This window comes from Nothoprocta perdicaria, unplaced genomic scaffold (genome assembly GCF_003342845.1).
Source record: "Nothoprocta perdicaria isolate Ctin4 unplaced genomic scaffold, notPer1 scaffold_8, whole genome shotgun sequence".
In the NCBI taxonomy this organism is placed as follows: Eukaryota; Metazoa; Chordata; class Aves; order Tinamiformes; family Tinamidae; genus Nothoprocta; species Nothoprocta perdicaria.
This window is the reverse complement of record NW_020456087.1, coordinates 5,985,272-5,998,639: the sequence shown is the minus strand read 5'-3', so window position 1 is coordinate 5,998,639 and position 13,368 is coordinate 5,985,272. Positions and strand designations below refer to the sequence as shown.

At 38.5% G+C, this 13,368-nt stretch overlaps 1 protein-coding gene across 1 annotated transcript in view; it reads right to left on the bottom strand.

Annotated features, from left to right (window-relative positions):
- NPAS3 (neuronal PAS domain protein 3) overlaps positions 1–2,223 on the bottom strand; it is a 542,948-nt gene extending 540,725 nt beyond the window's left edge. Inside the window, exon 1 of the mRNA XM_026051847.1 lies at positions 2,129–2,223. Coding sequence (XP_025907632.1) covers positions 2,129–2,223 — 95 coding nt within the window. The remainder of the gene's footprint in view (positions 1–2,128) is intronic.
- Between the last annotated feature and the right edge of the window lie 11,145 nt (positions 2,224–13,368).

Genomic DNA, 13,368 nt, shown 5'->3' with positions numbered 1-13,368 from the left:
TCTTACTCTACACATCTTCATCCCAACACCAAATTAAAAATTCCTACATGTGCTGAATTCTATAGCAAGAAGCTTATAAGGAAATTTTAAAGTACAGTAAGATAAATAGCACCAATGAGTTCTATAGCAAGTTTTATATGGTCAAAACATATCACTGATCATCCACATAATGTTCACAACATCCATGTTAGGCAATGGATGGGACAATTCCAGAAGAGAAAGCTGAGAAAGAAAGGTAGATTGAACCAAGGCCATCCTGAGCCAGCTGTAGAGTGCAATTCAGAAAAACCAGACACCTTAACTCTGAGTGCATATTTTATTTATTTAAGACCAAATGTTTTTTATGAAACATCCTGTGACAACTCTCAACCAGCTCTGGGAGCCAACAATTTGGAGTCAAATCCACCAATACAAGGCAGCTGCTTCATAACACCTGYTATGGATATCATGCTCCTAAGGATAACCTAACTAGGTAATATTTCCTTGACTAGCTATCTAACACAGAGCTCATGCTGTTGGCTTCTCTACTGGTAGCCACAYAGGAAAAATTGGTGCAGGCTTATCCACTTCCTTTGCCACACCAATAATGTGGAGGTACTTTCTGACCCTTGCAGCTGTTTCCAATTTGACTGAATTAGACTAGCAGCAAATTCTTCAAAAAAGAGCAGGGTTACCCAACCAGCACAGAAGCAAGAGTGAAAAGAAACTAAACCCATCTCTACACATTGGCCCTATCCTCTAAGCAATTCAGTCATACCCTAGATTGGAACCTATAAATTACATTTACAACTAAGCCTTAAATTGATGTTGGTCAGCTCATTTACATTTTTGTCCGTCTTTAAAATGGGAATAATAGCAGTGCATTAGCTCCTTACAAAAATAAAAACCCCCTTTAATTTATTAACATCAAACTACAGTGCAGTAGTATAGTGATACAGAGCAACAAAAATAAGTGTGTGTATATATATGCATAATTACCTGCATATGTGTGTATTTTTTTTATGTATGAATAATTTGCTTTAACTCTTTAAAACTAAGCTTTCACCAAAAGAAGCTCAACTGAAAGGTAAATGAAAAATGAATAGATTTGTAAAGCATCTAGCACAAAGCAATGAAGCAGCTTGAAAACTCCAGACCTTCCTCCCTTGAGTATTTTAAGATGAACTTTAAAAACCCACAACCCACACAGAATAAAACTAGGTGTCAGGCAAGAATTACCAAATTTTCTTGCCTTTTTTTTTTTTTTTTTATTAAAGTGTGCAGAGCAGGTGCAGCAAGTATCATTTCCCTCCTGCTGCTTGGCCCACCTGCTGTCTGCCTGATGGTGCCATCCTCACTTCCTTAGTATTTATTTCTAAAATGCATAGCTAAAGCTAACAAAGATATTTAATATTCCCTCCTTCTTTCCCCCCACTTCAAATATACTCTAGGTGTCGCCCCAAGTAGCCCTATGACTAAGTGTCAAATGCAAACTCATTTTTCAAACATACAATGAAAACAAGAGAAATCAGACAGTAKAAGTCTCCCACTTAATTTTTGAATAAAATAATTCTATTGCACAGATGTGACTTGCTGCAGAGACCATATAGAGGACAGTCTGTCCCCTCTTTAGCTTCTCGCTCATTGTGAGCTCAGTGCCACAACCTGCAAGAGAGACATGTCTCACTTGGTGCAAGACATTATGTGCATGAGCTGAGCAGGTGCCCAGCACAGAAACACTGACAAGTGCAGCAATGAAAACCCCAGATGAACAATAAAGAACATGAAATTAGTGATTATAATAAATTTCAAGCTATAAACCTTCTAAACTTTTCAGTATCATGTCAAAGAAGGGCTAAAAGATGTACATGATGCCCAGGGATTTTAAGTAAAATATCATTAAAATCAATTAGATGGGAATTGGCAATATTGTAGCAATCTTTAGCATGCAATTCTCTCTGAGGTTCCTTCTGTCTTTCACAAGCTTCAGAAATACACACAAGTTCTCCCCAAAAATATTTAGTGCACAAAAATAGGTAAACCAACAGGAAAACCTGCATTTCTGGGGAAAAAAAAAAATCTAAATTGCCTGTTTTACTCCCATGCCACAGCTCAGTGGTCTCTGACACTGTTGGACACCAGGGCTCACCTCCCTACCCAGGCACTCAGGCTCCTCCTTGGAAGTCGAGGAAGCTCTAGCAGATCTAGAGCCTCCCAGCAACCTCCAACAGCYTCGCCTGCCATCATCCCAACTTAAGCATTTTATAGTCTCATTTTTTTTTCCGGCTTAGCTGAAATCTATATTCCTGAAACTCCTGCTACCAAAAGCTCTCAGGACCAGGGTCTGGACCTGCTATGTTGCCCTAAAAACTCAAATCACTTCTACATTGCTGTCAAAATCTGTATGAATTGAAATTTACTGCCTAATTACATAAGCTGAAGTCTTCCTTCTCACCTAGCTGAAGTGCACCTTAAGCCTCCTTTTCTCCCCCTATAGGGAAAGGGATCCATTGATCTGTAATGAGCAAGTATCCATTAACACTGCAAGAGAAATTAACATTTTCATGATTATGGATAATAAGGTCCCTACATTCATAACTGGTACAAAGCTTAGTTCAAATAATTTAAATTTATACTGTTTGTTATGTAAAATATATTTTAAAGATATTTGTTCTGGCTTTACCTTTTTATTTTTGATTTTCTTCCATTTCTTTCACTATTCTAGGTACCAATGAAAATTATAAAATATCCAAGAATAATGTCAGGACTAGTGACCAAGCAATAATGTATTTGTTATTGCTCAAAAATATATTTTTATAAAAGCATGAGTTAAAAATAATTAGATTTTGTTAAGCCTCGATGGTATAAAACAAAGTCTGTCGAAAACAAAAAAGTAAYAATTGACTATAGAGTTAAAAAATATATTTCTAAAGATTTTCCTTACTATAATAATGCCTTACATCTTCTTTTATATTCTCATTCCAAATGTTTTCGTCTTTACCTGTGGCTACACACATTCTATCACATAACAAAAGAACAGTTCTCCTTATTTTACTGTGCTGCTACAAACAGCATAATTGTATTATTTTAACAAAAACATTCCTACCTAGCCCACTAAATCAATATTTGTAAAAATAAAAGTTGCAAGAACATGATCTGCTCTGTTTTTTCCCTTAACTAGCCTTCTGTTCAGCATTCATTTTCAATGTAATGTTATTTCAGTCAACCAATACTTTTAGGCATGCTGAATAGTGTGGAACATTCCTTTATTCTGATGTCATGCAGAAAGCATTTTTCTCAGAAGACATCTTTTGTAGTTGTAACCAAAAGGCAAAAGAAACTGGAGATCTCAAAGGGAAAAAATGGCTTAAACTCCTCAATCCCGTCACTTCTAAAACTGTGTCAGAGCCGCACGTTTTTGGTAATAACCTCATAAAACAGTCTCTTATAAGCAAATACCTCWTTGCCATGTCAAGGTATTATACTTATTTTCGCAGGTTTTTATTAAAAATTCCTCGCATTATTGTACTGTATCACGGGGAAGTTCGCTATAGTTTCATGAAAGACGTTTTCATTTCTGACTGGCATCTTCTCAATAGCGGGGGGCCCCRGCACACCGCTCTCTTCCAGGCGAACCTTTCTGCTCTTAAACAGTGCTGCATTCATAACTTACTCGCAGCACCGCAGGGCAGCTACACAGAAAAGCTTCTCTGGCTTAATAGGTTACATCACAGAAAAGTCCACCATTTGGCCTAGGTGTAAAACATTAGTGCAGCCCTCATTCGCTTCTCCACCCTCTAGAAATGCAATCATATCYACCCCAGAGCCTCCGAGCTGCATTCTCACCAGGGCTAGAATACTCCTCTGCTGACAGATGCTGTACGTCCCAGTGCAGTTGTTGCACACCCTGGCTCCCAATTGAACATAGGAAGGAGAAAAACTCATGACAAAGAATCACGAGAAAATTTTCAACAGCATAAATATTTCACGGGCCCATACTGATAATAGCTTTACTTTCTGCACATATTTAGATCCTYGACAAATAAAATATTGTATTATATCCAGAATGTGAATCTGTTCGCCCCTGTGAGATCACCTACGTTGTAAAGGGAACATGTAATTCAGTAAAATTGCTCAAAAGTATCAGCAACAYGACTCCAGAAGAGGAACTCCTCTCCACAGCAAGTTAAGCTTGGAGGTTACCCCAAGATAATTGATAATATTGCAATTTACAAAACTTTTAGATCACTATATGCTGCAAGACTACTGCATTTTATGCAACTCCCATTTTTTTCTACCCAAAAAAATATTATGCTATATAGTTTATTTTGAAAATACTGGAAGGTTTCAAAATATTTTCCTGGAAATACTTTTTTGGATCATTACATCTACAAAAAAAGAGAGAAGTACTTCTACATTTAGCTTCCTATTTTCCAGTGACATCAAATGTTTTGAGTCTAGCCTTCACAAAGTGCTAGATATTAAGCTTTAACACTGTAGCATCTATGTGCACAGGAACATTATTAGCCAAAGCTTTGTTCTCACCATTTAGGGTGTTAGAAATGTTTAACTCAAGGAGAAATCGARAACAGGATTGCTGTATTTGGAGAACAAAAAGGCATTTACTTTGCAGGTGCTTTTTAAAGTGTTGTTTGTTTTGATGATAGTTATGCACTCAATGCCAAACCCGGCCTTAGCAGAGGGAGTATTAGACCAGGTACCAGAGAGGGTCAAATGCTGATGGTATATAAGTATATACTACTACATATGCAGAGATACATATACACAGCCTACTTGAATCATGGAGCTCCTACTGTTATCTCAATAGTAAGTGAGAACACACAGGGTATGTAAACTCTTATGTTGTATAAATACAGAAATAACTGCATTTTAGGCACATAATTATCGCACTGAGAAGCTGGCCACAGCAACACAGACCCTGAATGAAAGTGTGCCTGTGCATATGTATAATAAAATAATACACAGAACATACACATGCAGATGTCTCCTTACCCTCTATGATAAATGCATGCACCTTTTTTCCCCCCCGCATGCCTACTAGTTGTTAGACTTAAGTACACTGACTACAACATATTCTGCCTAAAATATACCACATGTCAAGTAGGCAAATTACCTCTTAAGTATTAAGAAAGCAGCTAAACAAAGAAACAAACCCCAAAAGTGCTAGGTTAAGGCTTGAGAGAGTTTCACACCTCACCACCACCCTATCTCATGGCTTTGTTTTTTTGCTTTGAGCTCCTAGATACTATACACATTAAGAAACCTGCAGTTTAAAGTGAAACATTTACTCTGACAAAACTACCAGCAACACCAACGGACAAACGTATGCAGATGATAAAAACTGCAGTGACTGAACAGGCACAGTGAACCTTTACTCCTGCTACAGAAAATAACACAAGAAAAACCTGGTTTCCATCATCTTTTCTACAGAAATCTCTCTGGAGCAGATTCTGCCAGAAAGTAGGACTTGGGCGACTTTTCCAGAAATACGCTTGGCTTTCCGAGTCCAGTTTGGAACTAGGATTCAAGTCCTGTGCCATGGAAAGGGAAATCTGCTCTAAACAGGTCTTTAGCAGCATACGAAGAGGTATCAATTTAATTCCAAGCAGAACTAATGACAGGAAGGGATGCAAGAACTGCTATAACTTCAAAGGAAAAACACTAAAAGACTCCTTTAACCATGATACCACCTTGTGCAGGTATTTCTCCAAGTGCATAACTGCTTTAAGAGGAGGTAGAAAGTGAAAAGGGAAATGTTTTCCTCCTTTTCCGTGTTCCTTAGCCAGGCGGCACAGCTATGGGGGCGACGGGGGATGCTGTTCTGGCTCGTGCACCAGCAGAACTGGAACCGAGCTCCAGCCGTGGAGCCCCATTGTCACGAGCCACGAAGCAACGAGGGCAGAGCTGGACCTTCAAACGCCAGCGGGAGCCAATGGCACTGCCTGGCAAGAAAAAACACCTTTCTTTACTTACTCCTTCTCCCTTTGACTCTGTAAAAATGAATTAAACTATCACAAGAATCACAATCCACAGCTCTATGATAATTGATTTTCAAAGAGAACTCATAGCTTTAAGAGAGCAAGAGCAGCAGAAATGCACAACATCAGCTTGTTGTCCGTCCCAGACACTGTGCCACATGCTTATTAAAGAGTAGTAAAGTATGAAAAGAAAGGAAAAGACTGCTTTTGAAGGAAAGCATGTTAAAATACTTCAGATAAGCAGTCCAAAACCAGGTCTTTAAACATGAAAATAATGTAAGATCATCTGTTTAGCAATCCTGCGTGCAGCTGATAAAGGCGAAAYAGGGCAGGGTTTCTGCATGCCTCAACCATTGATTTGGAGCTGCAAAGAAATTAAAAGGACTTTGCAGACTACTTCTTGTCTTCTGCTTTATTCAAACCTTCTTAATATGCTCATTTCATCTCAGTTGAACTACACTGTGTAACACACATTTAAGACTAGAAAGGGGTACACAGTCTTGCAATTTGATACCTATATGCTTTGATAAGATACACAAATATAACTGGGTTGCACAGAACGCACTACATACAAGAGTCTATAGAAAAACTATATTTAGAAGAAAGTTTTCTTCCCTTCTACTCACCCACTTCCAGCATAAATTATCATCTATGTATTTATTTCATGAACTTACTGAAATAAGCTCAAAAACAATACTCAGCCCCTGCCCTAACACTGTGCAGCCAGTTAAGTGATAGCAATAGTGCTTGACAGCACAAGTTCTTCTTTATATGCTACAACTAGTCACCTCTATAGTTTAGCATTCTTCATATTTGTAACATATCCACCACAAGCAAAAATTCAGCATTGCTCATAATGTTCTGAAAGAGCTGCAGCCTCACAAAATGATGGGAACCTTGGGGCATTTCAAACTGAATGCTTTTTTTTTTTTTTCCAGTCATTTTGAATTTCAGCTAGGGACTACAGCTAGGCCTGCTAGCCTAAAGGTACCACTCTGCATTACCATGCCACACATCTAGGTTAAATTTTCCAGCCTCGCTATTGCTTCCCATGCTGGCACAACCTGGGGTGAGACTAGCACCTCGCGTTATCATGCAGACACCACTCGAGTAGATTACAGGGCCGTACTGATAGGCTCCAAAGAGCATCCCATCCTCCGCACCGAGGAGGCCGTGTCTTTGAGCACAGTGAGAGGTTAAAAACAGAGCTGAAATGGAGTATATCCTCAGGGCTCCATCAGAGACATGAAAGACAAGCCAAGAAAGTATGTTACATTACAACAAAGAGATCAAATAATTTTTGTCGGATAGCTACATCCTGCCACTCCAAGCTTCCTYTGCACTTTCATATGGATACTGTATTCCCTCCACCCACACACCTCCTGTCACAAAATTGCACAGTCCTCTGCGCTATTAAACAGCTGTCACTTTTCAGTCTAGATGGATGAATTACAATGGTGAATTAAGTTATTCCTACGTAACGGACCAAGTATCTGAACTTTCCATACCCAGTGAAAGGCAGGAACTCCTAACAAGAGGGCATGTGTAGAAGAAAGCAGCTGGGTTCAAGTGTTGCTACTTAATCCTTCCTTGCTCCTCCACTCGTGAAGCATCTCAGGGTGTTTTGCATGCAACCGTGGAAGGACAAAACTGAACTTGCATTCAAAAGTTAAGGACTCTGTATTTCAATTCAAGTTTTGCTGCCAGATAGTGTGTGCACGATCAGATTATTCCCAGCAAAATATTCCCAGATAAATAACCTCCATGTGTACCTATGGGTGATGGTTATGCAGGAGCTCAAAGTTAGCCCAGATGGAGCATTAAAATCTTGCATGGCTCTTGCCCATTTTCTGAACAGAATTTGAAAAACCTCTAACTTAGACCTTCCTACACTGAAGCATTTGGTACTTTTCATAAGCAGGGTACCATCTATTCCTCGACCTACAACTGCAAAGGTGATATTGTTGCACTAGGCCCATAGTACAAACTTTGTATATGATGACTTTAAAACCTACTTCATAATGTGACCACTTGGCTTGAAATCTGATTTTCTTCGTTAACGCAGTTTTATACAAAAGAAAAATGACCTTCTGATTAACCTAAGTGACTATACAGTGAAACCGGGGCCAGTATCTGTGCCCCTGTGAGAATCACTGCTAGTTCAAGACTGGACACTGATAAATAAATGAAAGGCCATATATTTGTTGGCATACAGAGGAGAAAAAAAAGCCCCAAAAGCCAAAGTGCTAAAGCATCTAAAATTTGAAATATGTGCTGCAAAAATTAAATTGAAATACATTTTCTAAATACCTTCCACAACATAAGTGGCCTGTATCTTCTTTCAAGACAGAGTATCAGTTTATTTCAAATTTAGAGATATTGGCCTTGATTCAAATTCATGGCAGTTATAGAAACCAATGTTCCATGGCTTGATTCAGGTGGCAAGCATTAAATCTTTTTCCTGCTGTCATGCAACAACAACTTTAATACAAATTAGCACTGCCAAACTCAGTTTCCTGAGCTCAGAAGTCCTTGATGCTACTCCCTGAATTTTATTCATACTTTCACACGGATTGTGCTCTGCTGAAATTGTTGTAGCTGACAAGAAACAAAAAACTACAATTTAATGACAGTGAATTCAGTATTATAATTCAAAACACTGCAAAAAATTAACATGTAGTCTTCATTTAAAAAAAAAATGAAGTAAAGCTCAATCAAATCTCCCTTTTTTTTTTTTAAACTGGTTTAATTTGGTTTCTGTGAGTCAGATCTCTTCAGACCAATTGTTTACACTAAACTCAACCCTGTCAGTCAATAATAATTCATATTTTTCAAGCTCCTGAATCAGCTTTTTTTTTTGGGGGGGGGGGGGGGGGGGGGGGGTGCAGAATTCCAAGACAAATCTGTCCAAGTCTCAGAGCCTCAGAAAATTCAAAACAACCAGCCAAAAACCAAGAGTTTTCCTACTCACCAGGAATACACGATTAACTAAATTTGACACTCCAGACAACTCAGGACAAGATCCAGAGGGTAAATCTGAGTCAGAGAAAGCATATTTCTGTTAAAGAAAGAACTCTCTGTTTCTCAGATCAACCACTCCAGACTGATGGGCCCTTAATTGCAGAGCTCCACAAAAAAAAGGATGGGAAATGCCAGCAAGTACCTAAGCCTCCTGGGTTTGCACGGCCAAGCTCAAACCCCCCAGCAAAAACCTACATTTCAAGGAACACCCAGTTCCAATTCTTAACRGCTCTCATAGCAGCAAACCAAGATCCAAAACCACTTCCAGGCAAAATATCTGCCAAACCAGTCAACTCCCTCTAATTCTAAAGTGAAACACTCATTCTATCCGAATCAGGCCTCAATTTAGAGACAGTCATTCATCTGATTATTACTTTAAAGATCATTTATAACCCGGTGGCACACCAAAGCTAATCAAGCTCTAGGCTTGGACACAGTTGCATTATAGAGACATATAATAGACAGCCGTGGTCAGGACATGCTTCACAGTGCCTTACAATCTGTGAAGATAAAGGAAGCACAGCAAGCTAAGTTAGCTTTCCTTTTCCTCCCCCAAATCCAAACATCATCAGGACAACTTTGTTAGCACTACGGTGGATGGGATTTTCACTCATCATTTAAATTTAACCCTTGTTGTTTTTGAATAATTGCAGGCCATCCTATTTCAATATTCTATGTAACCATAACCTTCTAATTATTGTCTGATTTTTTGATATTTGACCTCAAATGCATTAAATTTGTAGAGTACTCATATCCATGCTATGCATACATGCCTTGCAATTTAMCATCTGTCTTTAAGTCTCTTGTCCAGAGTCTTCTATTTTTCAAAAAGAAGCMATTATTTGGGATATCAACGCTTGCATCCCACCATTCTCTGAATAGAACCATTAGGGTGTTAAAAAAATACATTCATATAATGTATATATAACATTATCACAGAAAACAACCAGTTTCCCATGTACATTGTTTTCTACCCAGAGCTTCCCGTGACCAACCACAATCATCTACCTGCCTTGCAAGCATGCCCAAGGAAGCACCAAAGCCAACATCAGGCAACCTCGAAGAGTCTCACAGGTGTAATAGATATATCCCAATGATGTTCTGGCTAGCCCTTTCTGCTCCTTTCCCCTCCAGGGGATATTGCTCTCTTTCTTCATCTTATTCTTCAAACGCAAAGAGACCAGAAATAGCAATTAAATTAGTTTCAACTAAAACAACCAGAGTTCACCTTAGAAAAACTCTTGAATTCAATTAAAACACCATGTTCCCAGAGACAAGAAAATACTGCTTACATTTCAAGGGAGAGAACAGTAAGTGAATTGACCAGAAACACGCATCCTCTAAAGAGAGCAAAGTAAAGAGCTCAGAGGAAAACAAACCAAAACTCCACAGGCTATTACTATGGAAGCACCAAACTTTACTATTAATAACAACATTTTGAAGAATTAATACTAATAATGACACACACTCATTCAGGTTTGTAGCTATTCCTTTTACCAAAAGTCCTAGCATTAACATTTTTGTGAGAAGCGCTCAAAGACCACACAGATATAAAATGCRCTCCTTAGATAACTTCACAGGGCTTTACTGAAAAACACAAAGCAAAATAAAGAAGGCAACAAACAAAACTTCAGAGACACACCATGTGTTCATACAATTCTCCCTATATGCTTTCTGCACACCAAACACTTACCAGACAACAGCAGGAGAGATCTAATCTTCTTTATGRCTTGTAGTCTTATGCATACATGCACACTATGGGCTTCCACTACCTGCCTGCAACTTGGAGTTACAGAGACAACAGCATTACTTGGCTTTCACTGAAAAGTAAGAACAGATTCTCATTGATTTCACCTGTGATGAGTCCCAGGTGATTAAAATCAGATGGTCTGCTTATTAGCACTGATTGGTGCTACACATAGTTTGGTGACTAAATCAAGATATTACACACAATTTTGTCTTTCAGAGTGTGCACTACATAAAGTTTTTCCCATCTAAGGCATAAAACCTTACATAAAGAAGTATGTGTACAAATGGAAAAAAAAATATGGAAAAAAGGCAGAAGGAGAAAGTTGGAGTTCTTTCTGACTGGCTTCCCTAGCTCCACTGCACACATTCAACTGAACACTCAGCTTGCATAAACATAAAACACTGCCCTGAAGCCAAAGGAGCCACAGTACTTAACACTAACTTGTAATGCATCTCCTTCCACGAAAATCAAGAATAAATACAAAATACAAAAATAAGTAGAACTTTTCATACCAGAGGGATTAAAGTACAGATGCCACCCTGAAGAGTAGTGCTGTTTGAGGAATTTTTATATCTTTTGCGCAGATTAAAAGTGCAGATTATTAAGTGACATAGAGGGTAAGAGCAGAAGAATAATGCTTCATATAAGCTTCTCTGTTAAGAGATTTGCAATGAAAACCTTCTCTTGCTGTCTGCAGAGTGCCCATAGCAAGATGTGCCTTCACACTCTGCAGAAACAGGGAAAAAATACCAGCAGTGGGCTGGGAGCCCATGGTACAACACTGAAAGAGGCACCGGGCAAGACTACAAATTCTATCAGGTATCCTCTGAGAAGTTCATAGAAAATAATGTTGGTTTTATGGAACAGACCAAAAATAAATAACGAGCAATTAGCTGGATAGTTATAGATTGGAAYGATTCAATTTTCTTTCTCTGTGAAAAATAAAAAACTTAAGAAACACCAAGATCATTTAGTCAATGGGAATTAATAATTTTTCAAAATCTATCCAAAGTCACTTAAAACCTGAAGAAAAYGTACAATATGTAACCTGGACAGACTGTTAAGGAAATGCCTACAAACTTACCTATTAGCCTGTCCAGCAGGACATTTTTTTTCACAGTTTTTTGTATGCCCATGTTGTGAAAAGTATCTTGCTGACCCAGCCTTCAGAAATTACCTTCAATTTCTGAGAAGAAATGTGACTCATTTCTCAGACAATACCTTAATAAACCCAAATACCATGACAATTTGTCAGACCAAAGCTGAAGTGAAATGCAGCTTTTTTTTTAATCATTATTCAAGTCTGATTAACATATTAACATGTCAAAGATACCACTGAAGGAGAGTTTTTAAGCCAGTCGAACTAGAAGTATGACCCACAGCCACTGGAAAACCCTGGGAGTCCTTCCAGTGATTCACTTCTCAACACTTTGAAATGGGTTTCAACTGGTCCGCAGTGATGCTAAAATTCATCAAGTGTACAAAGAAGGAATGATCATCCCTTTATCACCACAGGGGAAAAGCAGCCACTTCTTCAGTAATCTTCAATCTTTTACACAGCTCCTTTATTTTTATATTACTTTTTTTCTTTTTTTTTTTTTTTTATGCACATTAATCTGAAGTATTTAGGGCGATCAATACATGGCCCAAACCCAACAGGGGCCTTCCAGCCAATGCAGGGTGCCACCATGGCGCCTTGTCCTCAGCAGCTGGCAGCAYGGAGCATCTCCCCGGGCTCCCAGAGCGGTCCATGTCCTGCGGAGCCAATGCACATGTGCATTAAAATAAGGTAAAGGCAGGAAAGGGCAGAAGGGTCTTGCAGCTCCTCTAAAATACTACAAGCTCTCTGCCTGCTTGCCTCTGGACTAAGCTGCTAAGGATAAAAACAGCTTACTGCTACAAGATAAATGGAGGTGTAAGAATTGGCTTAAAATAAGGAAAATATTTAATGCAAAGTTGCAGCCCTTGGGCTGTTTTTTCTACAGTGGGTAGAGCTCACCAAGCACCGTGTTTGTTTTGTTATTTTGTCTAGCTTCATTTATTAAATTTTAAGTACGTTTTAAATTAGCGCTTTGTTCTTTGGATATGTTTGCTTTGTTCTGACATACCATGTGGTGCTACACAGTACTTGTTCATTAAATAAAAGTTTGATACTGACCGATCTTTAATTGGATAGGCTCCCTTTACTTTGGTATGGATTTGGAAGAAGGGGAAGAATTTGAAAGGCCACAAATTCTACCATAGGAACAACATACATATGATTATTTTTGCAGCATCGCCATACACTCAGCAAAGCCGAAGTTAATATAATAATGTTATTATCCTCAAAATACTGGATAACACAGAACTTGTTTTAAAATTCAGGTTGTTCAACCTGCAACACCTACATAACAAGTATGCTGTTATTAGGCTTTAAATATTCACATATGAAGTCTTGACATCCACAATTAAATACTAAAACTATTTACTTAAGTGGGATGAGGTTTTCCTGCACTGAGAGAACTCACCTGCTTCTTTCAAAACTGTCCCTCTCTGACAAAAAAAAATAAAAAATGAGGTCTTGTCTTATCACTGTTTTCCTCCATGAAATGCACAATCCAATATGGCATTTTGTTGGTA